A 27,423-nucleotide genomic window follows, 5' to 3' on the forward strand; every position below is an offset into this window, starting at 1 on the left:
CAACTGATGCTACATGGAGAAAGTGTATTGCACTGATCACTCAGCAGGCTCGAATAGGAAATCCCAGTTGCACAGGACTCCTGGAAGTGATTGTGGACTGGCCAGAAGGCAAATATTTTGGGATATCACTGGAGGAGGAGGTGGTCCAACCTGGGCCACCCATCTGCGCTGCTGCACTGTCGTAAGATATTGCCACCCGGGGAGAGATCCTGGTTATAAAAGTACGCCATGTAGATGCTCATGTGCCCAAGAATCGGGCTACTGAAGAACATCAAAACAACCAGCAGGTGGATCAGGCTGCTAAGATTGAAGTGGCTCAGGTGGACCTGGACTGGCAACATAAAGGTGAATTATTGATAGCCCGATGGGCCCATGACACCTCGGGCCATCAAGGTAGAGATGCAACATACAGATGGGCTCGTGATCGAGGGGTGGACCTGACCATGGACACTATAGCACAGGTTATTCATGATTGTGAAACATGTGCTGCAGTCAAGCAAGCCAAGCGGTCAAAGCCTCTTTGGTATGGAGGACGATGGCTGAAATATAAATATGGAGAGGCCTGGCAGATTGATTACATCACACTCCCTCAAACCCGCAGCAGCAAGCGCCACGTACTTACAGTGGTGGAAGCAACCACCGGATGGCTGGAAACATATCCTGTGCCCCATGCCACCGCCCGGAACACTATCCTGGGCCTTGAAAAGCAAGTCCTATGGTGACATGGCACCCCAGAAAGAATTGAGTCAGATAATGGGACTCATTTCCAAAACAACCTCATAGACACTTGGGCCAAAGAACATGGTATTGAGTGGGTGTATCACATCCCCTATCATGCACCAGCCTCTGGGAAAGTTGAACGATACAATGGATTGTTAAAGACTACACTGACGGCAACAGGTGCTGGGACATTCAAAAATTGGGATACACATTTAGCAAAGGCCACCTGGTTAGTCAATACTAGGGGATCTGCCAACCGAGCTGGACCTGCCCAATCAAACCTGTTCTGTAATGTAGAAGGGCATAAATTTCCTATAGTGCATGTAAGGAACATGCTGGGGAAAAGAGTCTGGGCTACTCCTGCCTCAGGAAAAGGCAAACCCATTTGTGGGATTGCTTTTGCTCAGGTACCTGGACACATGGTGGGTAATGATAACAACAAATGAATTTTTATAGAACTGGACAAACACAGCTGTGCAATGGAACCAGAACGAGCTCCGAAGTGTAACAAGCCAACATCACGCACCATCTCTTCTGCCCTGAAAGACTGCTGTGACAGATGGAGCCCGAAGTCAGTCACAGACTAAAAAAAGTCAGCGGACATTTTATACACATATATCCCAATTAATCACCACTTCTCATATATCAGAAAATCTGGGACCCAATCATGACATAAATGGTATGGAATAAGGGGTGGATATCTGTCCTGGTTCCAGTTAGGACAGAGTTAATTTTCCCTCATAGTAGCTGGTAGGGTGCTATGTTTTGGATTAGGATGAGAAGAGCACTGATAACATGCTGATGTTTTAATTGTTGCAGAGCAGTGCTTACACCAAGCCAAGGACTTTTCAGCTTCTCGCTCTGTCCTGCCAGCGGGCAGGCTGGGGGTACAGCAGGAGCTGGGAGGGGACAGACCCAGGACAGCTGACCCAAACTGGCCAAAGGGGTATTCCATACCATCTGACGTCATGCTGAATAATTAATACGAGGTGGATGGCCGGGGTGAGGGGATCAGCTGCTCAGGGATAGGCTGGGCATTGGTCAGCGGGTGGTAAGCAATTGCATTATGCATCACTTGTTTTGTATACATTATTAACAGTATTACTATTATCATTATTATTTTCCTTTATTTTCTATCCTAATAAGCTGTCTTTATCTCAACCCATAAGGTTTCACTTTTTTTTCCTATTCTCCCCCCCATCCCACAGAGGGGGGCTTGGGGAGGGTAAGCAAACTACTTTGTGGTGTTTAGCTACCAGCCAGGTTAAATCACAACACAGTGCATTGGCTTTTTTGTCATGCTTGCTGGTATTTTGATGTGCAAAACACAGGTCTTAAGGGGAGGTGTTCTTTTTGTTTGAAATACTACATGTTTATGAAGCAACATGTGGGATGAGTATCCTTTCATTCTCTATGTGTTACAGAAGCAAACAGGTAGGAGGTAAACCATTTGAATTAACATTAATTGCAACTGATTTTAGTTATCTTTGGAACTTTTTTTCGGGGGAGGATTTTTTTTTCCTTATACCTGTTTTAACTGAATGAAAGATTCACATGCAGAACTTGGGGAATTAGCAAAGACATAGACTTTAAAACAACCGACCAACCAAACAAAAAACAAACAAACCCTAACAAACAAGCCCTAAACCTTGAAGAGGCAGAAGACCAACCAACCAACAAACTCCCTGTCCTTCTGTAATCTGAAATACCTATGCAAATAGACAGTCTCCTCAACTTATATAAGTAGGTAAACTGTTACTATACTTCAGTTGTATGCACACAGCTTAAAAAAGGTGATATTGGATAGCATATTTTAATTGGCTATTTTCTTTGCTCTTCATTAAAGCAGGAAATGTAATTATTTTGAAAGCATTGCAACCTTTTCTTATTATCTTTTATTGAGCCATCTGTATACTAACAATTAACACTTGAAAATAATTTTAGGTAGTTGCTAAAGTATATGTTTACAACTAGAAAAGGAACAAATACTTAATATGTTTCTTGTTGTTTGTTCAGTGAAACTAGATTGGTAAGTATCTCTTTGGAGAAGCTGTTTCTAAGGTTGTCTAATTTGACTCTTGAAGATAAACACTGATATATTCTATCATATATAGACATACATCCATACCTAATGATAAGGAGAGGTGCTCCTTAATCATCTTGGTGGTCCTCCATTGGACTTTTTCCAGTATGCCCATGTCTCTCTTGTACTGAGAGGCCCAGAACTGAATGCAGGACTCCAGGTATGGCCTTACCAATGCTGAGAAGAGGAGAAGGATCACCTCTCTTGACCTGCTGGTGATACTTTGCCTAATGCAGCCAGGAATACTATTAGCCATGAATACTGTTAAATGAGATAAACCCATGTCCTTCAGTATTAATGTGATATTACACTTTGGAAAGTTTTAAAAGTTACTGGGGAAGTTCCACAAACAATTTTTTTTTTCTTTTCAGGCTTAATTTAAGGTTAAATCATAAGTGTTCTGAAAGCACATTGCTTCCCCCAATGAATAATGTTGATACAGAGGCTAAACTGAAAGGTGATTATTGACAGATTTTTATCCTTTGTGCATTTTGTGCCAGCGTGGTGAAGATCCCGCTGACTGGAAGAGGAAAAACATAACCCCCATTTTCAAAAAAGGAAAAAAGGAAGACCCAGGCAACTACAAGGCCAGTCAGTCTCACTGCTGTGTCTAGCAAAACCATGGAGCAGATCCTCCTGGAAACTATGCTAAAGCACATGGAAAATAAGGAGGGGATGGGTGACAGCCAACGTGGCTTCACTAACGGCAGATCACACCTGACAAGTCTGGTGGCCTTCTATGATGGGGTTACAGCACTGGCAGATAGAGGAAGAGCAACTGACATCATCTACCTGGACTTGAGCAAAGCATTTGACACTGTCCCCCATGATATCCTTGTCTCTAAATTAGAGACACGGATTTGATGGATGGGCCACTCAGTGGGTAAGGAATTGGTTGGATGGTTGCTTTCAAAGAGTTGAGGTCAACAGCTCAGTGTCCAAGTGGAGACCAAGTGCTGTTCCTGAGGGGTCGGTATTGGGACCAGCACTGTTTAACATCTTTGTCGGTGATATGGACAGTGAGACTGAGTGCCAAAGGCACCAAGCTGGGTGGTGTGGTTGACATGCTGGAGGGAAGGGACGCCACCCAGAGGGACCTGGACAAGCTTGAGAGGTGGGCCTGCGCGAACCTCATGAGGTTCAACAAGGCCAAGTGCAAGGTCCTATATTTGGGCTGGGGCAATCCCAAGCACAAATACAGGCTGGGAAGATAATGGATTGAGAGCAGCCCTGATGAGAAGGACCTGTAGGTGTTGGTGAATGAGAAGCTCAATATGAGCCAGCAATGTGCACTTGCAGCCCAGAAAGCCAACGGTATCCTGGGCTGCATCAGAAGAAGCATGGCCAGCAGGTCAATGGAGATGATTTTCCCCCTCTGCTCTTATCAGACCCTATCTGGAGTACTGCATACTACTCTAGGGCCCCCTGCACAAGAAGGACATGGATGTGTTAGAATGAGTCCAGAGGAGGGCCACAAAGGTGATCAAAGGACCAGAGAACCTCTCCTATGAAGATAGGTTGAGGGAGTTGGGGTTGTTCGGACAGGAGAAGAGAATGCTTCAGGGAGACCTTAGAACAGCCTTCTAGTAGCTCAAGGCCTACAGAAAAGCTGGGGAGGGGCTCTTCATCAGGGATTATAGTGATAGGACAAAGTAATGGCTTTAAACTAAAAAAAGGTAGATTTAGATTACCTATAAGGAAGAAATTCTTTACTCTGAGGTTGGTGAGGCACTGGTGGAGGTGCAGACAGCTGGGATGCCAAGGTGCAGCTGCAGACAGCTGGGACAGCTACTTCATTGAAGTGAAATGGACCGTATTTGGATGCAACCGAATACCTGCCAATAGATCAAGGGGCATGCTCAACTCTATTTAACACAGCTATTAACAGCAAAATTGAATGTGTAGTGGGTTTACGTGGCAAGGTTTTGGTAGCAGGGGGGCTGCAGGGGCGGCTTCCGTGAGAAGAATCTAGAAGCTGCCCCATGTTAGGTAAGGGCCCAACTGCTGACCAGAGACAAGCCAATAAGTGATGTTGTTTTGCACCTCTGTGAGAGCATATTTAAGACAGGGGAAAAAAAATAAAAACACTACTACACAGCAGCTGGGAGACTGAGAGGAGTGAGAAACAGCCTTGCAGACACCAAGGTCAGTGAAGAAGGAGGGGGAGGAGGTGCTCCAGGAACCAGAGCTGAAGTCCCCTGTGGCCTGTGGTAAGGACCATGGTGAAGCAGGCTGTCCCCCTGCAGCCCATGGAGTACCACGCTGGAGCAGGGTTCCACACTACAGCCCGTGGAGGAGACCACGGTGGAGCAGGTGGACCTGCACCGACAGAGGCTGCAGCCTGTGGAGGACCCCCACCAGAGCAGATTCCGGGCCAAACCTGTAGCCCATGGAGAGGAGACCACATAGGAGCAGGTGACCTGGCAGGAGCTGCTGCCCGTAGGGGACCCAGGCTGGAGCAGTGTGCTCCTGATGGATGGACCCCGTGGTACGGACCCATATTTGGAGCAGTTCTTGAAGAGCTGCTACCTGTGGGAAGCCCACACAGGATCAGTTCGGGAAGGACTGCACCCCGTGGGAGGGACCCCACAGTGCAGGGGATGAGAGTGACCGTGAAGGAACAGTGGAGACGAAGTGCTATAGACTGACTGCAATCCCCATTCCCCCGCACCGCTTGGGGGGAGGAGGTGGAAGAGGGTGGATGTGGGAAAGGTGTTTTTGGTTTCTTTCCTTTGTTTCTCACTTCTCTACCTTGTTAGTAATAGGCAATAAATCTTACTACCTCCCTACTCTGAGTCTGTTTTGCCCGTTACGATAATTGTTGAGCGATCTCCCTGTCCTTATCTCAAACCTTGAGCCCTTTTCATCGTATTTTCTCCCCCTTCCTCTTTGAGGAGGGGGAAATGAGAAAGCAGCTGTGGTGGAACTCAGCTGCCCACCCGAGTAAAACCACCACAACACGTAATCTGTGAGTACCTAATGATGATACTTCAGATTTACTATGAAACCAGTTGTTTTGATTCTTCCAAATCATAAATTTAAAAATGCTAGTATACAGAGTAAATTTGAACAGGCAGGTATAACAAATAGAGTTACATGAGTTAAAGTTCAGTGGGGTCCTGCTCATGGCCAAGATAGACTTAACTTTCCTCATAGTAGCTGGTATGGTGTTTTGTTTTGGATTTAGGGTGAAAATAGTTTTGATAACACACTGATGTTTTAGCTGTTCCTGAGCAGTGCTTACACTGCATCAAGGATTTTTTTTTTTTTTTGCTTCTTATGCTGCCCCACTGTCATGGTTTTGACTGGGACAGAGTTAGTTTTCTAACAACAATGCTTTCAGTTGTTGCAGAGCAGTCCTTGATTCTCCAAGCACTTCTTTTTGCTTTTTATGCTGCTGTCAGCAAGGAGGCTTGGGGAGCACCAGAAGCTGGGAGGGGACACAGCCAGGACTAGCGACCCAGGCTGACCAAAGTGATTCCATACCATATGACATCATGCTTGGTAATAAAAGCTAGAGTAAAGAAGAAGGAAGGGGGTAGGCGTTCAGAGCAATATGATGGCATTTGTCTTCCCAAGAAACCATTACACGTGATGAGCCCTGCTTTCCTGGAAGTGGCTGAGTATCTGCCTGCTGATGGCAAGTAGCAAGTGAATTCCTTGTTTTGCTTTGCTTGCACATGCTGCTTTTGTTTTACCTAGTAAACTGTTTTTGTCTCAACCCATGAGTTCTCTCACTTCTGCCTTTCTGATCCTCTCCCCCATCCCACCTAGGGAGAGTAAGTGACTGGCTACATGGCACTTAGCTGCCTGCCAGGTTAAACCACACCAGGTTTTACAAAGCATTCTGCAGGCATGAAATCTGGAAGAGTTTGAATAATACAGGAGATTAAAACCAAATTCAGTATATGACTGAATTTGTTCCAAAGTACCTTAAATATTACATCTAAGTCGCAGTGGCTAAACTATTACCATGTCCTTGTAATACACTTCAATGCATATGTCTGAGTTTTAATTTCTTAAAATTACAATAATTAAAAAAAAATGCTTAATTTTAAAACAGATTAGAACAGGACAATGATGTGCAATACAGTACCTAGAAGTGGTATTTTAATGTTTACTTTAAAAATAAACCATCTCCATGATTAATCTTACTGTGCAAAATAAGTTTTCCAGAAATGACTTAACATTTTAAACTCTTTGATCCCACGAAAAGTAAAAAGATATTAACACACAAGAAGGGTGTATATGGCACAGTACATGTCACAAAGTAACAATAACCTACAGTTAGGAAGGAAGTATTTCATTTTGCAAGGAAGCACTATAATTTATGCAAGTTAAGGAGGTTAAAAAAAAATCCTCTTTTGTGACACAGATTTTTTTCTTTATACTTGCTACATGTGTATTTGTATATACATCTAATTTTTAAGCAAGAAAATAAACATGGCATAGATTTGCTCATTTGTTCCTTAAAACCTTCAGAGTTAATACCTTTTACTTTGCACTTGCAAAAAATTTTAAGTGCATGCAGTCAATTAACACAGCTCAAATTAAGCTGTGTTAGTTCTCTCCTTACAATGAAACAGATATACCTTTATCCCATGTTCAGAAGTCTGTAACACACTTAGGCTTTTCAGTCCAACAACACTTTTTAAACGGGGGACTGAGAAGTCAGCACTTTTGAGAAAAGTTTGCTAACATTTACATAAAATAAAGTTAAAACAATACTACTACTTTAAGTTTTGAGGGAAAGAGACATGTAATAGGACAGTAGAAGTCTAGTCAATTAAAAAAAGGATGTCTTGAAGCAGTTTCAGATATTCATGTTCCCAACCTCACCATTTTAATGAATATTTTCATATTTTTTTGAAGTGGTTTTGTCCTTGAACCAAATCTCTGAATGATGCTAATATATATCCCACAGAGAAGGGATTTAATGTTTCATGCATTTGGAAAAAAAATAAAAACACTTGGGAGAAACCTCTAGCATTACAACAAGAAAAATCAGGAAAATGCAGAAACAGTTTTGACCTGAGTAACAAATGTGCCATCTACCTCTCCTGAAGCAAACATATAGTTAAATAATTATACTTAAACATCTATAAAATTAAACAAATCCAAGGTGTCTTCTATTTTATCTTGGTCTTGGATTTTGAAACAGCAGCTAACACTTTCACCAACCAAAATTAGGCCAAAATGAGACAACGTTATTACTGGTAGCATTATACCTGTCTCCACCCATCTTTTTTTTTTTTTTTCTAAACACCAGTTAAGAAACCCAACACCCTTCTCCATATACAGAAGACCAACTGTAATATTTAATGTAGGAAATAGGACATACATGAGCAAGCATTTAAATAAAACCTGACTTTTCAATGAGGTAAGGAGAGATGAAAGGAAAAGGCAGTTTATTCCCCCAATGTAAGTCACTACTTTCATGCACGTGACCCAAGACAAACATCCCACATCCATTTGAAACATCCCCATTCATCCACACACCAGACACTGGTGCATACATATTTCAAGACCTGCTAGTCTAAGGAAGAAGCTGTATTACCCCAGGAACTACACAACATAGTAGAGCACATCAGATATGGACAACTGCATTTTAATTCAAAAGGCTTATCTTAACACAAGCCAAACTCCTATCAAACAAACAATGCCTTTGCACACTCGTGGCTCCAAAATAACCACCTCTATTTTAATTAAAGAGAAATGATACAATAGATTTTATTTCCTAAACACTAGATGGATTCCAAAGGTATTAAAAATCCTGCTAACCTCCAGCATACTTCAGGTTACTCTTGAGCTTCATGCATGCATCTGGGGCTTTGATTTCTTCTTTTGCTTTTGAAATCGGTCTGGGCATAAACCCCTTATCCCAGCTGACCTCATGAAATAAAAATGAGAATAAAAAAAATTGCAACCGGTGACCCAACAACCTTTCCAAGGCTCACAGAACAACGCAGATATTAAAGCCTGTCACCATCAGTCTGCAAAGCAACTTCCCTTCTAGTCCTTTCCTTAACCTGCTGCCTTACATCACTTTCCTACACCCATCATCAGCGATCTCTCTCCCTCTCCAGCCTTCCTTTCCCTCTCCATTTTGGAAGGCCGGGTTTCTTTGCATATCAAACCCACCCACAGGAAACAGTTATTTATCCAACTACAAGCGCCTCGGCGAAGCCTGTATGCGAGTGCGCACACACAACACGGAGGCGGAGGAACGTCCCCACTGCCAACGACACGGCCACTCCGCGGCGAAGGTGGCAAGTGCCCAGACCGCGACCGAACCCGACCGCGCCATGTAACACACAGGCGGGACCAGCCAGAAGGAGCCTGAGGCAGCGATGGCTAGGCTGCACCTCCAGCGGCACTTCAGGCGTATCTGCTGGGGACAACCCGCACTCACCCAGCAGAAGCAGCTTCAGCTCCCGGCGGGCGTCCCGCTTGTCCCGACGCAGCTGCCGCTCGATCTCGTCATTAATCCGCCGGGCTTCCTTGGCTTCCTCACTCAGGCAGCACGCCATGATGGACTCCAAAGTCATTCTTCGTAACTGCTTCAGACACAACCCCCACCCCCCGTAAAAACGTATGCTCGCGCACACACCCACCACCACAGCACTAGCCCTAGGGGACACAGACGTTCTCTGCCCGAGAGATCCAACCTGGGCACTGAAGGGTAAGCACAGAGCTGTCTCGATACCACACACGGGCACGGAAAAAGCGACAGCCCTCCCAGCAGCACAGATCCCGCGTTCCCTGCCTCTAAATAGCGACCGCTTTCAACTCCTTCTCTCCTCTAAATCATACACCAAACAACGTATAAGCAACCCCTGGAGAAGCCCTTGCAGCGCTACCTACACGAGACGAGCTACTCAGTACAGCTACCCCTCCTTCCCTCACTGCTTCCTCCTACTGCAACCAACGCAGTCCCCAAACGTCCCCCACCACCACCCTCCGAAGTAACCACCTCCCACGGAAATCCTAATGGCTGCTAATCCTGTCTTTCTCTTCCTCCGCCCCGCCCTCATCCGTCTCTCTCCGTCCGAAAGCGAGAGTTCGGCTCCTCCAAAAGCAGGCAAGCCCGACGTCACCTGGCAATCTCAGTACGTGTCTGTAGAGAGAACTTCTTTACGGTAGGCCTTTATTCACGGTACGGTCGCCCGTCCCTCTCGCGGGGAGAGCTGGTACTGGAGAGCCGTCGCAGCTTGTTCCTCTTACAAGGAAGAGAAGAGAGAAAGTAAGTACGGCTAGAGCATGTACAGCATGAACCCAGTTTGCTAGGGTTTTCAATAGCTTGGCTCTGTAGGCATGGTTAGGCAGAAATACGGCGAACTCTCTCTTCTACTGGCTCTCTCACTCTTTCACACCGCTGCGTGTCGGGAGTGGAATTAAGCTAACTCTGGGATGCTGTGTCTGACCAAGTCTGGTCCTTGAAGGTCTCACCTACCAGGCCCACAGCTGTCGGGAAGGGGAATATGGATGGTTTCTCACACCAAACAGCCATGTGAAACAGCCTTATTTGTAAAATACAGTATTTTATCTGTAAAATAAATTATACTTGTGAAATATAATTCTCTTATTTGTAAAATAGAGTAACTTACATGAGGAGAGAAGTGTCTTCCCTTGCTTATAAGAGCCTAATGTTCTATTGTCATGAGTATATTGTATTTTATATTCTGTTGTTGTGACTTTTATTCAACCAATGCTTTTAACTGCCATCCTTTTTCCCAACCCCAAACCAGCTTGCCTTCAATTACAGTACTAGAAAATATTTTAATGTGACCTTTAGCATCACTCAGAGTGGTGGCACTCAATTCAGTGGATGTATTGTGTTCTAGTTCTTGTGAATTTGTGAAATCTCTGCAAAATTCTCCCACCTGTCATTACCTTTTTTCCACCTCCACATTAAATTAGCTGTTTGGGAAGGTTGAAAAATCTTCCAAGAAAGTCATAGTAGTCTATTAAGTAGGTAGAGGGTTGCATCACTATATCTAGCTTATTGTGTGTTGTCCTTTCCAGCACCTGTTGTCCTCTGTTTTGAAAATCATGTCTTCTTTCTTACACCTGTTCATATACTGACAATATGAATTAAGTAGAGCCTACCATAAGGCATAAGACTAAGAGAGAATTAAAAAATGAAAATGCAATAATCAATACAATAATATAGTTATCAGTTTTAGTGTGAATCTATAGAATAATAGAGTAGTTTAGGTTGGAAGGGACCTTAAAGATCATCTAGTTCCAACCCCTCTGCCATGGGCCGGAATACCTTCCAATAGGTCCGGTTGCCTAATGCCCCATCCAACCTGGCCTTGAATACTTCTAGGGAGGGGGCATCCACAACTTCTCAGGGCAACCTGTTCCAGTGCCTCGCCACCCTCAGAGTAAATAATTTCTTCCTTATATCTAAACTAAATTTGTCCTCTTTTAGTTTAAAGCCATTACTCCTTGTCCTATCACTATACTCCCTGACAAAGAGTCCCTCCCTAGCTTTCTTGTAGGCCCCCTTTAGGTACTGAAAGGAAATATTATATATACACAAAGCCATTTAAAAAAAAATATATTTTTAGAAGTATGTTTATTCCAGTAAATATGTGAATTTTAGTCTACATTTTATAATCCTATTATTATTAAAAATGATATTTCAGTATGAGTGAGCATCTTCTCTATTTACCTGATGTGGATTTTAAAATTTATATGCATGTAAGTATATGTATGTATTTATCTCCATCCCAGATTACTGTGTTAATTTCAGCAATAAAGATTTCTATACACTGAGTTATAGACTGGGTAAATGTAAAAATGCAAATAAGTAACCAAATGGAAAAAGATTTTCTTCATGAAATAAATTCTCAACACATCAGAATTTCTTTCTGCCCTGGTTTTGTCTGGGATAGAGTTAATTTTCCTCCTAGTAGCTGGTAGGGTGCTGTGTTTTGGATTTAGGATGAGAATAATGCTGATAACACACTGATGTTTAGTTGTTGCAGAGCAGTACTTACACTAAGTCAAGGACTTTTCTGCTTCTCATACCACTCTGCCAGAAAGAAGGCTGGGGTTCATGAGGAGCTGGGAGGGGACAGACCCAGGACAACTGACCCAAACTGGCCAAAGGGATATTCCATACCATATGACATCATGCTGACAAATTAAATATGGGGTGGGGGGCGCCGCTGCTCAGGAACAAGCTGGTCACTGGTCAGCAGGTGGTAAGCAATTGCATTATACATCGCTTGCTTTCTGCATTCTATTATTATTATTACCCCTCCTTTTCTGTCTTATTAAACTGTTTTTATTTTAACCCATGAGCTTTTACCTTTTCTTTTTTTTTTCCTCACGATTCTGTCCTCCATCCCACTGGGGGGGGGGGGTTGAGCAAACGCATGCGTGGTGCTTAGCTGCCTGCCTGGTTAAACCACAACAGCTCCTAAAAGCTGTGAAAATGGGTTTTCACAAAAATGTGAAAATGGGTTTGTGGTGCAGGTTACAAGAAATATTCAATGGATGTACAACTGCTCTGTGTCTGAAACACTGCCGCACTGAGTTGAAGTCCACAGCAAGCAGCATCTGGCAACAAGTCTAAAGAAAAGATATGCACAAGTCAATGAATTTGCAACATATGGATCAACCGATTAAAATCCCTCCTCAAACTGAGGGCACAGTAGTCCTCTTAAAAATCTACTAACTTCAAAAAATACTGTAATCTTCCCCATTAGAGGAAGTCTGATTTAGCTTTTTTAACCAACTCTTTTACATGCTCAGTGTAGAAAGCATGAACTATGTACCTCGACTGTGATTTAATTTTGCCTTTTTAATAAGAAAAAACATCACAAGGATGTCATGGTTTTGGCTGGAACAGAGTTAATTTTATTTGTATAGGCTCACACAATGCTGTGTTTTGGATTTCTGAGGAAAAAAGCAGTGATAACACAACAGTGTCTTTAGTTGTTGCAGAGCAGTGCTCACATGGAGCCAAAGTCTCTTCTGCTTCTTATGCTGCCCTGCCAGCAAGGAGGGGGGTGGGCAATAAGTTAAGCTGGGAGGGGACACAGCCGGGACAGATGACCCAGGCTGACCAAAGAGATTTTCCATGCCATATGACATCATACTCAGTAATAAAAGCTAGAGTAAAGGGGGGGGGGGAGGGCATTCAGAGTGGTGACATTTGTCTTCCCAAGAAACCATTACATGCGATTAGCCCTGCTTTCCTGAAAGTGGCAGAGCATCTGCTTGCTGAATGGAAGTAGCAAATGAATTCCTTATTTTGTTTTCCTTCCATGCATGGCTTTTGCTTTACCTAGTAAACTGTCTTTATCTCAAACCATGAGACCTCTAACTTCTACCTTTCTGATTCTCTCCCCCCTACCTCCTGAGGAGAGTGAGTGAATGAGTGACCATGTGGCATTTAGCTGCCTGATAGAGTTAAAACATAACAAAGGGCCATAAATTTAATCTGTATGTACCAGTCACATTGGCATCACTGAAGTCAAAAATCATTACTGAATACATATCTTCAGATTCTTAATGGATGAACCATCTAGTCCTGAATCTGTCATCAGCTGATAGCCATTACACACTGTTTTACCCATTTGCTTTATGACTTCTTAGAAGTCAGAAGAACACCCATAATGGATGTCCTGGTTTCAGTTAGGATAGAGTTAATTTTCCTCCTAGTAGCTGGTAGGGTGCTATGTTTTGGATTAGGATGAGAAGAGCGCTGATAACATGCTGATGTTTTAATTGTTGCAGAGCAGTGCTTACACCAGGCCAAGGACTTTTCAGCTTCTCGCTCTGTCCTGCCAGCGGGCAGGCTAGGGGTGCAGCAGGATCTGGGAGGGGACAGACCCAGGACAGCTGACCCAAACTGGCCAAAGGGGTATTCCATACCATCTGACGTCATGCTAAACAATATATAGGGGTGGCTAGCCGGAGTGGGGGGGCCAGCTGCTCGGGGATAGGCTGGGCATCGGTCAGCGGGTGGTGAGCAATTGCATTGTGCATCACTTGTTTTGTCCACATTATTAATAGTAGTACTATTATAGCTATTATTATTATTATTTTCCTGTCTTAATAAACTGTCTTTATCTCAACTCACAGGCTTCACTTTCCCGTTTCTCTCCCCCATCCCGGAGAGGGAGGGGGGAGGGTGAGCGAATGGCTGTGTGGTGTTTAGCTGCCAGCCGGGTTAAACCGCAACAGTCCTTTTGGCACCCAACGTGGGGCTCGAAGGGTTGAGATAACGACAGATCTGACCAGAGTGTGTTAAACGAAAATTGGTATAAGTATTGGACCTGCTTAATAGTTGCTAGTCACAATGTTGATTGCCTTGATCTCAAGTCTGCTGTGCCTGTTTTCCAAATTGAGTTTTATAGCACGTTACTTTCTGTATGTGCTCCCTGTCGCGCTGTTTATCCTTTCCGGGCCCTGGTTTAAGATCGTTATGGTACTGTGCGGTGTAACAATGGCTTATGATATGATGAAATTTCTGGTCATGACCCTAACCTGGTATTTGTACTCAGCACTGACGTCGACTCTATACTTTGGAAACCATGTCTCAGAAACTATTAACAATTACACCTATTGCCTTTTTTCGTCAGGGAGCCAATCTGTGGAGGGGACAGGGGAAGATATTTTTTCCTACTTGTTTACTCTTCCTTTCTCCTTCACCACCCTCTTATCCCCCGAGCTAGTTACGATAGTTCTCCAAGGTGCTGAATATCCTTGGGATGTTCAGACTAGCATGTTCTTGTTGTTATGTCTCCAGAATGCGCTTCAGGTTTTGTTTAAGATTAAACAACTACTTAGGAATCTCATCCAGCGATCTGTCTTGAGGTGGGATAGTTGTGAATGGCAGGGAGTGTGGGAGGATATGGGCAGGTTTCAAGAGCAGTGGGCACCTCCAGTGTTTTGGACATTCACCCCTGAACAACTGCAAAATCCTAAAAAACTGGTAGAATGCTTGAAAAAAGGGTGTCATGACTCTGGCAGTTCCAAAGAGACACAAATCACTGTAGCGTGCTGGGGTCTGGCTTATGCCTATCGAGCTCCAATTGATGCTACTATCAACCTAGTGACAGACCCTGCGGCCACTCCAAGTCCTGTGACAGGCCCATCAACCAGTCCAACCCCTACGATGGACCCTGAAGCTGCTCCGTCTCCCGCAGCTGCTCCGTCTCCCGCAGCCGCTCCGGCTCCTGCAGCCACTCCGGCTCCTGCAGCCGCTCCTACCCCTGTGATGGGCCCAGCGTGTATTCCAACCCCTGTGGCAGGCCCTGTGGCTGGGTCAGAGAAACGAGCTGTAGCAGTGCAAGTTGCCCCTGCAGAGGGTATTCCAACCCCTGTGGCAGACCCTGTGGCTGGGTCAGAGAAACAAGCTGTAGCAGTGCAAGTTGCCCCTGTAGACAAGGTGAAAAAATGGTATAGAGACTCAGGTCATTTAGAACGCAGACAGTCTTCTGCTAGGTCTAGGTATAGAGAAGACAAGGCTGGGCAATCAAAGGTGCAGGAGGATGAAGATGAAGATGTCGAAAAATCAACAGTAACTACCTGAACCCTATACCAGCGTGAGCTACGAGATGTGCGAAAAGATTTTGGTCGCTGCATAGGTGAGCAGCTTGTCACCTGGCTGCTCCGGTGCTGGGACACGGGAGCCAATTGTGTGGAATTAGAGGGCAGGGAAGCCAGGCGGCTGGGATCCCTTGCTAGAGATGCAGGCATTGACAAAGCAATTGGAGATGGAGCACGATCTCACAGCCTCTGGAGGCGTCTCCTGGCAGCTGTGAAGGAAAGGTATCCCTTCAAGGAAGAACTTGTATGTCTACCAGGCAAGTGGACCACCATGGAGAAGGTAATCCAGTACCTGAGGGAATTAGCCATACGGGAGGTGATTTATGAGGACCTAGACAACGGACAAATATCCACAGATCTAGATGAAGTCCAGTGTACACGACCCATGTGGCGGAAGTTTGTACGGAGTGCACCATCATCATATGCCGACCTTAGAGGCACAGGTATGTGAGTTGCAAAAGAAAACAATCGGGAAAAAGGGGTTCTCTGAAAAGCTTGCTGCTCCAACTTCCAGCAGGCAGTCCTTTAGACACAGAAACGAAGATTCTGACCAGGATTAGATGGGCCCTGCCTCCAGCCAGGAGGAGGAAAGGGACAATCGAGTTTATTGGTCTGTGTGGATTCGATGGCCTGTCACGTCAGACGCACAGAAGTATAAGGCTTTAGTAGACACCCGTGCATAGTGTACTGTAATGCCATCAAGCTATAAAGGGCCAGAACCCATCTGTATTTATGGGGTGACGGGGGGATCCCATCAGTTAACTGCATTGGAGGCTGAAGTGAGTCTAACTGAGAAGGAGTGGCAAAAGCACCGTATTGTGTCTGGCCCGGATGCTCCGTGCATCCTTGGCATAGACTACCTCAGGAGGGGATATTTCAAGGACCCAAAAGGGTTCCGCTGGGCTTTTGGCATAGCTGCCTTAGAGAGAGGGGTCATTAAACAGTTGTCTACCTTGCCTGGTCTCTTGGAGGACCCTTCTGTTGTGGGGTTGCTGAGGGTTGAAGAACAGCAGGTGCCAATTGCTACCACAGCTGTGCACCGGCGGCAATATCGCGCCAACCGAGACTCCCTGATTCCCATCCATAAGCTAATTCGTCAACTGGAGAGCCAAGGAGTGATCAGCAAGACTTATTCACCTTTTAATAGTCCCATATGGCCAGTGCGAAAGTCTAATGTTGAGTGGAGGCAAACAGTGGACTATCGTGGCCTGAACGAAGTCACGCCACCACTGAGTGCTGCAGTGCCGGACACACTAGAACTCCAGTACGAACTGGAATCAAAGGCAGCCAAGTTGTACGCCACAATTGATATCACTAATGCATTTTTCTCCATCCCTCTAGCAGCAGAGTGCAGGCCACAGTTTGCTTTCACTTGGAGGGCAGTCCAATACACCTGGAATCAGTTGCCCCAGGGGTGGAAACACAGCCCTACCATTTGCCATGGACTGATCCAGTCTGCGCTGGAACAGGGGGAAGCTCCTGAACACCTGCAGTACATCAATGACATCATTGTGTGGGGTGACACTGCAGAAGAAGTTTTCGAGAAAGGGAAGAAAATAGTCCAAATCCTTCTGAAGGCCGGTTTTGCCATAAAACAAAATAAAGTTAAAGGACCTGCATGAGAGATCCAGTTTTTAGGAATAAAATGGCAAGATGGACGTCGTCAAATCCCAATGGATGTGATCAACAAAATAACAGCTATGTCTCCACCAACTAGCAAAAAAGAAACACAAACTTTCCTAGGTGTCGTGGGGTTTTGGAGAATGCACATTCCAAATTACAGTCTGATTGTAAACCCGCTCTACCAAGTAACCCGTAAGAAGAATGCTTTTGAATGGGGCCCTGAGCAACGACAAGCCTTTGAACAAATTAAGCAGGAAATAGTTCATGCAGTAGCCCTCGGGCCAGTCCGAACAGGACCAGATGTAAAGAATGTGCTCTACACCGCGGCCAGAGAGAATGGTCCCACCTGGAGCCTCTGGCAGAAAGAAACTGGGGAAACTCGAGGTCGACCCCTGGGGTTTTGGAGTCGGGGATACAGAGGATCTGAGGCCCGCTATACTCCAACTGAAAAGGAGATATTGGCAGCATATGAAGGAGTTCGATCTGCTTCAGAAGTGGTCGGCACTGAAGCGCAGCTCCTCCTGGCACCCCGACTGCCGGTACTAGGCTGGATGTTCAAAGGAAGGGTCCCCTCTACACATCATGCAACTGATGCTACATGGAGCAAGTGGGTTGCACTGATTACTCAGCGGGCTCGAATAGGAAACCCCAGTCAACCAAGAATCTTGGAAGTTATTATGGACTGGCCAGAAGGCAAATATTTTGGGATATCACCAGAGGAGGAGGTGGTCCGTGCTGAAGAAGCCCCACTGTATAAGAAGCTGCCAGAAAATGAGAAGAAATATGCCCTGTTCACTGATGGGTCCTGTAGTATTGTGGGAAAGCATCGGAGATGGAAAGCTGCTGTATGGAGTCCTACACGATGAGTTGCAGAAGCCGCTGAGGGAGAAGGTGACTCGAGTCAGTTTGCAGAAGTGAAAGCCATTCAGCTGGCTTTAGATATTGCTGAATGAGAAAAGTGGCCAGTAGCAAATGCCCTGTGGGGGTGGTTACAGCAATGGAAGCAGAACAACTGGCAGCGCAGGGGCAAACCCATCTGGGCTGCGGCATTGTGGCAAGATATTGCTGCCCGGGTCGAGAACCTGGTTATAAAGGTACGCCATGTAGATGCTCACGTGCCCAAGAATCGGGCTACTGAAGAACATCAAAACAACCAGCAGGTGGATCAGGCTGCTAAGATTGAAGTGGCTCAGGTGGACCTGGACTGGCAACATAAAGGTGAATTATTGATAGCCCGATGGGCCCACGACACCTCGGGCCATCAAGGCAGAGATGCAACATACAGATGGGCTCGTGATCGAGGGGTGGACCTGACCATGGACACTATAGCACAGGTTATTCATGATTGTGAAACATGTGCTGCAGTCAAGCAAGCCAAACGGTCAAAGCCTCTTTGGTATGGAGGACGATGGCTGAAATATAAATATGGAGAGGCCTGGCAGATTGATTACATCACACTCCCTCAAACCCGCAGCAGCAAGCGCCACGTACTTACAGTGGTGGAAGCAACCACCGGATGGCTGGAAACATATCCTGTGCCCCATGCCACCGCCCGGAACACTATCCTGGGCCTTGAAAAGCAAGTCCTATGGCGACATGGCACCCCAAAGAGAATTGAGTCAGACAATGGGACTCATTTCCAAAACAACCTTATAGACACTTGGGCCAAAGAACATGGTATTGAGTGGGTGTATCACATCCCCTATCATGCACCAGCCTCTGGAAAAGTTGAACGATACAGTGGACTGTTAAAGACTACATTGAAAGCAATGGGTGCTGGGACATTCAAAAACTGGGATACACATTTGGCAAAGGCCACCTGGTTAGTCAATACTAGGGGATCTGCCAACCGTGCTGGACCTGCCCAATCAAACCTGTTACGCACTGTAGAAGGGGATAAAGTTCCTGTAGTGCACGTAAGAAACATGCTGGGTAAAACAGTCTGGGCTACTCCTGCCTCAGGAAAAGGCAAACCCATTCGTGGGATTGCTTTTGCTCAGGGACCTGGATGCACTTGGTGGGTAATGCAAAAGAATGGGGAGGTCCGGTGTGTACCTCAAGGGGATTTAATACTACGTGAGAATAGCCCATGAGTTGAATTGTAGTATGTTAATTATTATATAATACTGTATGTCATCACTACCATGATTGCTATATGTCAAGATCCTATTAATGGTATCACAGTAACAGCCACGCAGATAATAATGAATTAATTTTGATAGAAATGGACAAGCACAGAGATGTGATGGAACGAAAACGGGCTTCAGCATGTGATAATCCAACATCACACACCATGTCTTCTGCCCTAAAAGACTGCCGTGACAGATGGAGCCTGAAGTCAGTCACAGAATATGCAAACTCAGTGGACATTCTATATACCATAGATGAAAATGGTGACTAATTAGAATGTATTGGAAAGGGTGTAACCTAAGCATGACATAAATGGTATGGAATAAGGGGTGGATATATGTCCTGGTTTCAGTCAGGATAGAGTTAATTTTCCTCCTAGTAGGTGGTATTGTGCTGGCAGAGGGGACAGAACCAGGACAGGTGACCCAAACTGGCCAAAGGTGTATTCCATACCATATGGTGTCATGCTGAACAATTAATATGGGGTGGCTGGCCGGAGTGGGGGGACCGGCTGCTCAGGGATAGGCTAGGCATCGGTCAGCGGGTGGTGAGCAATTGCATTGTGCATCACTTGTTTTGTACACATTATTATTAGTAGTACTATTATCTTTATTATTTAATAATGCATTTTTCTCCATCCCTCTGGCAGCAGCATGCAGGCCACAGTTTGCTTTCACTTGGAGAGGCATTCGGTACACTTGGAATCGACTGCCCCAGGGGTGGAAACACAGCCCTACCATTTGCCATGGACTGATCCAGATGACACTGGAACAGGGGGACGCTCCTGAACACCTGCAGTACATCGATGATATCATCGTGTGGGGTAATAGAGCAGAAGAAGTTTTTGAGAAAGGGAAGAAAATAATTCAAATTCTCCTGAAAGCTGGTTTTGCTATTAAACAGAATAAGGTCAAGGGACCCGCACAGGAAATCCAGTTCTTGGGGGTAAAATGGCAGGATGGATGTCGCCACATTCCGATGGATGTGATCAACAAAATAACGGCAATGTCTCCGCCAACTAGCAAAAAAGAAACGCAAGCTTTCCTAGGCCTTGTGGGGTTCTGGAGAATGCATGTTCCAGGCTATAGTCAGCTTGTGAGTCCTCTATATCGAGTGACTCGATGTCCTGGTTCCAGTTAGGACAGAGTTAATTTTCCCTCATAGTAGCTGGTAGGGTGCTATGTTTTGGATTAGGATGAGAAGAGCACTGATAACATGCTGATGTTTTAATTGTTGCAGAGCAGTGTTTACACCAGGCCAAGGACTTTTCGGCTTCTCGCTCTGTCCTGCCAGCGAGCAGGCTGGGGGTGCAGCAGGAGCTGGGAGGGGACAGACCCAGGACAGCTGACCCAAACTGGCCAAAGGGGTATTCCATACCATCTGACGTCATGCTAAACAATATATAGGGGTGGCTGGCCGGGGTGGGGGCGGCCGGCTGCTTGGGGATAGGCTGGGCATCGGTCAGCGGGTGGTGAGCAATTGCATTGTGCATCACTTGTTTTCTTACACATTATTATTATTAATACTATTATCATTATCACTATTATTATTATTATTGTTATTATTATATTCCTGTCTTAATAAACTGTCTTTATCTCAACTCACCGGCTTCACTTTCCCGTTTCTCTCCCCCATCCCAGAGAGGGAGGGGGGAGGGTGAGCGAACGGCTGTGTGGTGTTTAGCTGCCAGCCGGGTTAAACCACAACACTCGAAAGAGGAACTATTTTGAGTGGGGCCCCGAGCAACAACAGGCCTTTGAACAAATCAAACAAGAAATAGCTCGTGCAGTGGCCCTTGGGCCTGTGTGTACCAGACCAGCTGTGCAAAATGTACTTTACACTGCAGCTGGGGAGCATGGCCTCACCTGGAGCCTCTGGCAGAAAACCCCAGGAGAAACTCGAGGTCAACCTCTGGGGTTCTGGAGCCGGGGCTATTGAGGATCAGAAGCCAATTACACCCCAACTGAAAAAGAGATATTAACAGCATATGAGGGGATTCGAGCCACTTCAGAAGTTGTTGGTACAGAAGCACAGCTCCTCTTGGCCCCACGGCTACCTGTGTTACATTGGATGTTCAAAGGGAAAATACCCACTACCCAACATGCAACCGACGCTACATGGAGTAAGTGGGTAGCGTTAATTACACAGCGAGCTCGAATGGGGAAACCCAACCGCCCAGGAATCCTGGAAGAGATCGTGGACTGGCCGGAAAGCAAAGATTTAGGAGTGCCGACAGAAGAGGTAACCCGTGCTGAAGAGGCACCACCATATAACGAGTTGCCAGAAGACAGAAAGCAGTATGTGGTGTTCACTGACGGATCCTGCCGTGTGGTAGGGAGCCATCGGAAATGGAAAGCTGCTGTGTGGAGTCCCACGCGACAAGTCGTGGAGGCCATGGAAGGGGAAGGCAAGTCGAGTCAGTATGCAGAAGTGAAAGCCATACAACTGGCCCTAGAAATTGCCGAAAGAGAAAAATGGCCAGTACTGTATCTCTACGCTGACTCATGGATGGTGGCAAATGCTCTGTGGGGGTGGCTGCAGCAATGGAAACAGAGCAACTGGCAGCGCAGAGGTAAACCTATCTGGGCTGCTACCCTGTGGCAAGATATTGCTGCTCGGGTAGAAAACCTGGATGTAAAGGTATGTCATGTACATGCTCACATGCCTAAGAATCGTGCCACTGAAGAACATCAGAATAACGCAGAGGTGGATTGAGCTTCGAAAATTGAAGTGGCTCAGTTGGATCTGGACTGGGGACGTAAGGGTGAGCTGTTTGTAGCTCGATGGGCCCATGAAACATCGGGACATCTAGGGAGGGATGCCTCCCGCTGAGGGAGAAGGTGACTCGAGTCAGTTTGCAGAAGTGAAAGCCATTCAGCTGGCTTTAGATATTGCTGAATGAGAAAAGTGGCCAGTAGCAAATGCCCTGTGGGGGTGGTTACAGCAATGGAAGCAGAACAACTGGCAGCGCAGGGGCAAACCCATCTGGGCTGCGGCATTGTGGCAAGATATTGCTGCCCGGGTCGAGAACCTGGTTGTAAAGGTACGCCATGTAGATGCTCACGTGCCCAAGAATCGGGCTACTGAAGAACATCAAAACAACCAGCAGGTGGATCAGGCTGCTAAGATTGAAGTGGCTCAGGTGGACCTGGACTGGCAACATAAAGGTGAATTATTGATAGCCCGATGGGCCCACGACACCTCGGGCCATCAAGGCAGAGATGCAACATACAGATGGGCTCGTGATCGAGGGGTGGACCTGACCATTGAGGCCATCACACAGGTTACCCTTGAGTGTGAGACCTGTGCTGCAATCAAATGAGCCATGAGGGTAAAGTCTCCCTGGAACAGGGGAAGATGGCTTGGATTTCAATACGGTGAGGCCTGGCAGATTGACTACATCGGACCACTCCCACAACCCCGCCAAGGCAAACGTTACATACTCACCATGGTAGAAGCAACTACTGGGTGGCTGGAAACATATCCAGTAAACCATGCCACTGGACGAAACACTATCTTGGGCCAGGAAAGACAAGTGCTGTGGCGACATGGTACACCAGAGAGAATTGAGTCCGACAATGGGAGTCACTTCCGAAACAATTTGGTCACCTCCTGGGCCAAGAGACATGGCATTGAGTGGGTGTATCACATCCCTTATCACCCACAAGCCTCTGGGAAGGTTGAGAGGTACAATGGACTGTTAAAAACTATGTTACGAGCACTGGGTGCTGGGACGTGGAAACATTGGGACAGAAATCTATCAGAGGCCACTTGGCTAGTTAACAACAGGGGGTCTGACAGCCATCCTGGTCCTGCTGAAACAAAACCCCTACACACTGTGGGAGAAGCTAAAGTCCCTGTAGTGCATGTAGGGAAGTGGATGGGGAAGGCAGTGTGGGTTGCTCCTGCCATGGGAAGAGGCAAACCCACTCGTGGGATTGTCTTCGCCCGAGGACCGAGGTATACCTGGTGGGTAATGCAAAAGGATGGGGATATCAGGTGTGTGCCTCAAGCAGATTTAACCTTGGGAGAAAAATAATCTGTAATCTAAGCTATGTGTTGTAGGAAGGCTCTGCAGAACCAATGACAGGTCAACTTTGAAAGGATCGGGGCAAGTGCAACAGTGACGTGAGCTAAGCTGGTGCTGGTGTCAAGAAAACCAACATCGCCTGCCCTGAGTGACTACTTTGACAGATGAAGCTGAAACCATCAACAGTTTTTATGAACATTCTGGGGAAAGGCCTATGGAATGAAAAGAAGTACAGACCTATAAATATTTTAATGGACAGGGAACAATGGTGATGAGAATATCTATATACTAAAGTATGTGGGACCTGAGTGTGACACAAATGTTATGAAATAAGGGGTGGAGGTTTTGCTGGGTCTGTCTGGGATGGAGTCACCTTTCCCTGCAGCAGCCCACATAGTGCTGTGCTCTGCACTCGTAGCTGGAACAGCACTGGTATCACTCCAGTGTTGTGTCTATTGCTGCATAGTACTGGCACAGCTTCAGGACTCCCTCCAAGCCCCCAAGAGCCAGCAGGCTGGGGGTGGGCAAGTGATGGGGAGGGGACATCACCAGGGCAGGTGACCTAAACCAACCAAAGGGATATTCCGTAACACATGATGTCACACTGAGCAATAAAAGGGGGGCTCTCGTGGGGGAGGGGGCTGTCCTCCCAAACAACCATTACGTGTTTTGAGGCCCTGCTTCCTAGGACGTGGCCGAACATCGCTCATTGATGGGAAGTAGAGAATAACATTTTTTTCCCTTTCTCTCTGTGCTTCCGCGCGGCCTTGTTTTTTGTTGTGTTTTGTTTTGGTTTTGTTTTTTTTTCTTTTTTCCCCATTCCCTTTCCCTTTATTTAAATCATTCTGATCTCAGACCTTGAGCTCTTTGTGTCATATTTTCTCCCCCTTCCTCTTTGAGGAGTAATAGGCAATAAATCTTACTGTCTCCCTACTCTGAGTTGGTTTTGCCTGTGACAATAATTGTTGAGTGATTTCCCCATCCTTATCTCAAACCTTGAGCCCTTTTTATTGTAGTTTCTCCCCTTTCCCTTTGAGGAGGGGGAGTGAGAGAGTGGTTGTGGCGGAGCTCAGCTGCCCATCTGAGTAAAACCACCACACTGAAAGACTGGGCTTGATCAGTGCAAAGGAAGATAAAAAGATGATAGTGTGGTGGTTCCCCAAAGTTTTTTTTTTTGGCTCATGAGCAAGAACACAGAAGATGCAGCATGTTTAATATCGCACTTTGCTCTCTCTGACAGTCTCACTTTATCTGTTGAATTTCCTGTAGCAGTGAGCAACATTATAAAATCTTTCTGGCAACAGGTTTGCTTTAAACCATGTACTGGAGACTACTTGGATAGAGGAATATAAGATTAATGATGTTACAGAGAAGGTTTATCAGGAAGTATCTGTACAGGGATATTTAATTCTGGTTCAGAATAGCCCATGAGTTGAATTGTATTATGTTAATTATTATATAATACTGTATGTCATCACTACCATGATTGCTATATATCATAGATGAAAATTGTGATTAATTAGAAGGTATTGGAAAGAGTGTAACCTGAGCATGACATAAATGGTATGGAATAAGGGGTGGATATTTGTCCTGGTTCCAGTTAGGACAGAGTTAATTTTCCTCCTAGTAGCTGGTAGGGTGCTATGTTTTGGATCACGGTGAGAAGAGTGCTGATAACATTCTGATGTTTTAATTGCTGCAGAGCAGTGCTTACACCAAGCCAAGGACTTTTCAGCTTCTCGCTCTGTCCTGCCAGCGAGCAGGCTGGGGGTGCTGGGAGGGGACAGACCCAGGACAGCTGACCCAAACTGGCCAACGGGGTATTCCATACCATCTGACGTCATGCTAAACAATATATAGGGGTGGCTAGCCGGGGGGGTGGGGGGGCCGGCTGCTCGGGGATAGGCTGGGCATCGGTCAGCAGGTGGTGAGCAATTGCATTGTTTCTTCACTTGTTTCTTACACATTATTATTATTAATACTATTATTATTATTATTGTTATTATTATTTTCCTGTCTTAATAAACTGTCTTTATCTCAACTCACAGGCTTCACTTTCCTGTTCCTCTCCCCCATCCCAGAGAGGGAGGGGGGGAGGGTGAGCGAACGGCTGTGTGGTGTTTAGCTGCCAGCCGGGCTAAACCACAACACAAACTCAGCAAACCGCTCAAAGAAGCTCGTCCTGAAAGTCGCTGGAAATAGGCGCACTCGAGCTGGAAGGAAGCTCAAGCTGAGAGAAGCGGACCCGTGCACACAACTGCCCCTCACTGGCCGAAGGTAAGCAGTTGCGCGCTATGGGGAATCATATGTCCTTAGAAACACAAAATGTCCTGGTAACCTTACAGCTTATTTCCTTTATTACGAATCGGACAGTTTACGATCCTGAAACATGGGACCAAATTGAGGTCAAAGTGTGGGACTCTGCTACTAAAAATGACAAGGTTGCGGCGGGATTGCTCGGCACCTGGCGAGCAGTCTCCGAGGCCTTAAAGAGCCATGTGGGACCACAATCGGAAACGTGTGGTTTGCCAGACAGTGAGGGAGCTGCGGGCTCGTTTACTGATCCTTCTGCTACACCATCGGCCCCCCCGCCGCTACTGCCATCGCAGGCCTTTGCTGTTACGCCCCCTGGTGACCTGAACGTGCCTTTTGATCCAGGCCCTATAGGCCCTGAAAAGGAGACGGATCTGTTTCCCTTCGATCCGGGAGGAATAGGATACACAAGGCCCGAAGGCCGAGTTGCTTAACAGCTTAAAGCGAGACATATTGTTCCCACGACTAGCCCTGGAACTCTCCGGGGTTTGTAATCAAGAAAAGGAATGGAAAATGGAGACTGCTATATGACCTGAGAAAACTTAATGAAGTCATGGAAGATATGGGAGCACTTCGACCAGGATTACCATCTCCAACTATGCTCCTCCGGTCATGCACATTAATAGTAATAGACTTAACGGATTGTTTGTTAAACACTTCCAGAATTCAGAAAACTTTGCCATGTTTATGTTTCAATTGATACCTTTTCTGATTGTACATATGTATAGGCGTACTCGGGTTTCTTATGAATATGTAAAAGCAATGTTCTATATATTTAGAAAGTTCGATGGTTGTGTGTGCATGTTGGTAGAGCGTAGACTCCCCGCGTACCCAGCGCTGTTTACTTGCCTTTTATAAATATTACTAAATTCAGACTGAGTTGTATCTTCTTTTATAACACCATATTTCATCCCATTTCCCTTCTCTCCTCCTTCCACTCTGGATATTCCTATTTGAAGTGGCCTGTCTGGCCACACTTAAAGCATCTTATCAAAGCCTGTCCCTGCTAGGATTCAGGCTGCAACACAGGTAGCTTTCCTTGCCTGCCATTCCTTCCTCTTCCTCTCCTTTCCATCCTGGCCCTGACTCCTCCTGAAAAATTTCTTCCTCTTTCTCCAATCCTCTGCCTCACTACCAGGTACACTGTCAATACCATTAGTTTCGCTCTCTGCTTTTCCTTCTCATCTCCCCTCCTGACATACAACTTCAGGGCCTCCCTCAGGAGGGCCCCCCACAGTGACTGTTCACTACATCCTCCCACCCTCCGGAGCTTTTTCTGTGTATCTGGGCAGGCTTTAATCACAAAATGAACTTTCAAGAGCCCCCAGGACACCGGGTCCCCGGGTCTCACCCCGAGCACTCCCCCACCCCGACCCCAAGTCTCCCACATGACCCCTGTGTAGCGCACTATCACCACTCCAGCCAGGATCGGCAAGTGGGCACCCCTGCTCTGCAGGTATTACCCCTGGTCCTGGAGGATGAGCTCCTTCCCATTCTTGTATAGCAGCTCTCCTCCTGATCATTCTCATTTCTTCCCCTGTAAACAACATACTTAGTATAGACATCATTTCCCCCCAAGAGTATAAGTTAGGTCCTAGGAACTGGTCTAATTGTTCAGCTAGCCTGATGGGGTCCTCAATTAAAGACTTCATCTCCTTCTTAAAACCCCTAACACCTCTCTGCCGGTAAGGAGAGGGGGGAGTTCACCTAAGAGGATACACAGTTAGCGTTAGTACTGTTAGTATCAGGGAAGGCAAAATTCTCAGTATCTCTTCTACATTGTTCTAATTTTTACCAGAGCCTAGAGTACGCTCCTTCTCTAGGGACAGTGTTAATCACAGTCCCTGTCTCCCTTCCTGGAGCGACTGCTGCTGCCATCGGTGCAATATTAGGATTATAGGGAGCATAACTTGGCTCCTTCTCTGAAAAAAGAATCTTATTGTTTACATGT

The 27,423-nt window shown here is 46.0% G+C and overlaps 1 protein-coding gene and 1 long non-coding RNA gene across 6 annotated transcripts in view; one reads left to right on the plus strand and one right to left on the minus strand.

Annotated features, from left to right (window-relative positions):
- The window catches only part of LOC310888846 (guanine nucleotide-binding protein G(q) subunit alpha-like), a 185,032-nt gene that overhangs the window by 132,023 nt on the left and 25,586 nt on the right, over positions 1-27,423 (minus strand). Inside the window, exon 2 of one of the 2 annotated variants that reach the window (XM_083852459.1) lies at positions 4,495-4,582. In XM_083852459.1, coding sequence (XP_083708585.1) covers positions 4,495-4,582 — 88 coding nt within the window. Of the gene's footprint in view, positions 1-4,494; positions 4,583-9,215; positions 9,766-27,423 lie in introns of those variants that run through there. The other variant, XM_083852460.1, reaches the window with a different exon arrangement.
- Positions 10,024-26,342, plus strand: LOC310888847. 4 transcript variants are annotated; one of them, XR_014576210.1, is made up of 3 exons: positions 10,024-10,046; positions 25,208-25,436; positions 25,533-26,342. It is a non-coding gene; the product is annotated as an uncharacterized lncRNA (long non-coding RNA). The 4 variants fall into 4 exon arrangements; XR_014576211.1 differs by lacking the exon at positions 10,024-10,046 and adding an exon at positions 24,939-24,979; XR_014576212.1 differs by lacking the exon at positions 10,024-10,046 and adding an exon at positions 25,040-25,086.

The sequence above is a fragment of the Anser anser genome, assembly GCF_964211835.1.
Source record: "Anser anser genome assembly, contig: SUPER_W_unloc_2, whole genome shotgun sequence".
NCBI classification, from domain to species: Eukaryota; Metazoa; Chordata; class Aves; order Anseriformes; family Anatidae; genus Anser; species Anser anser.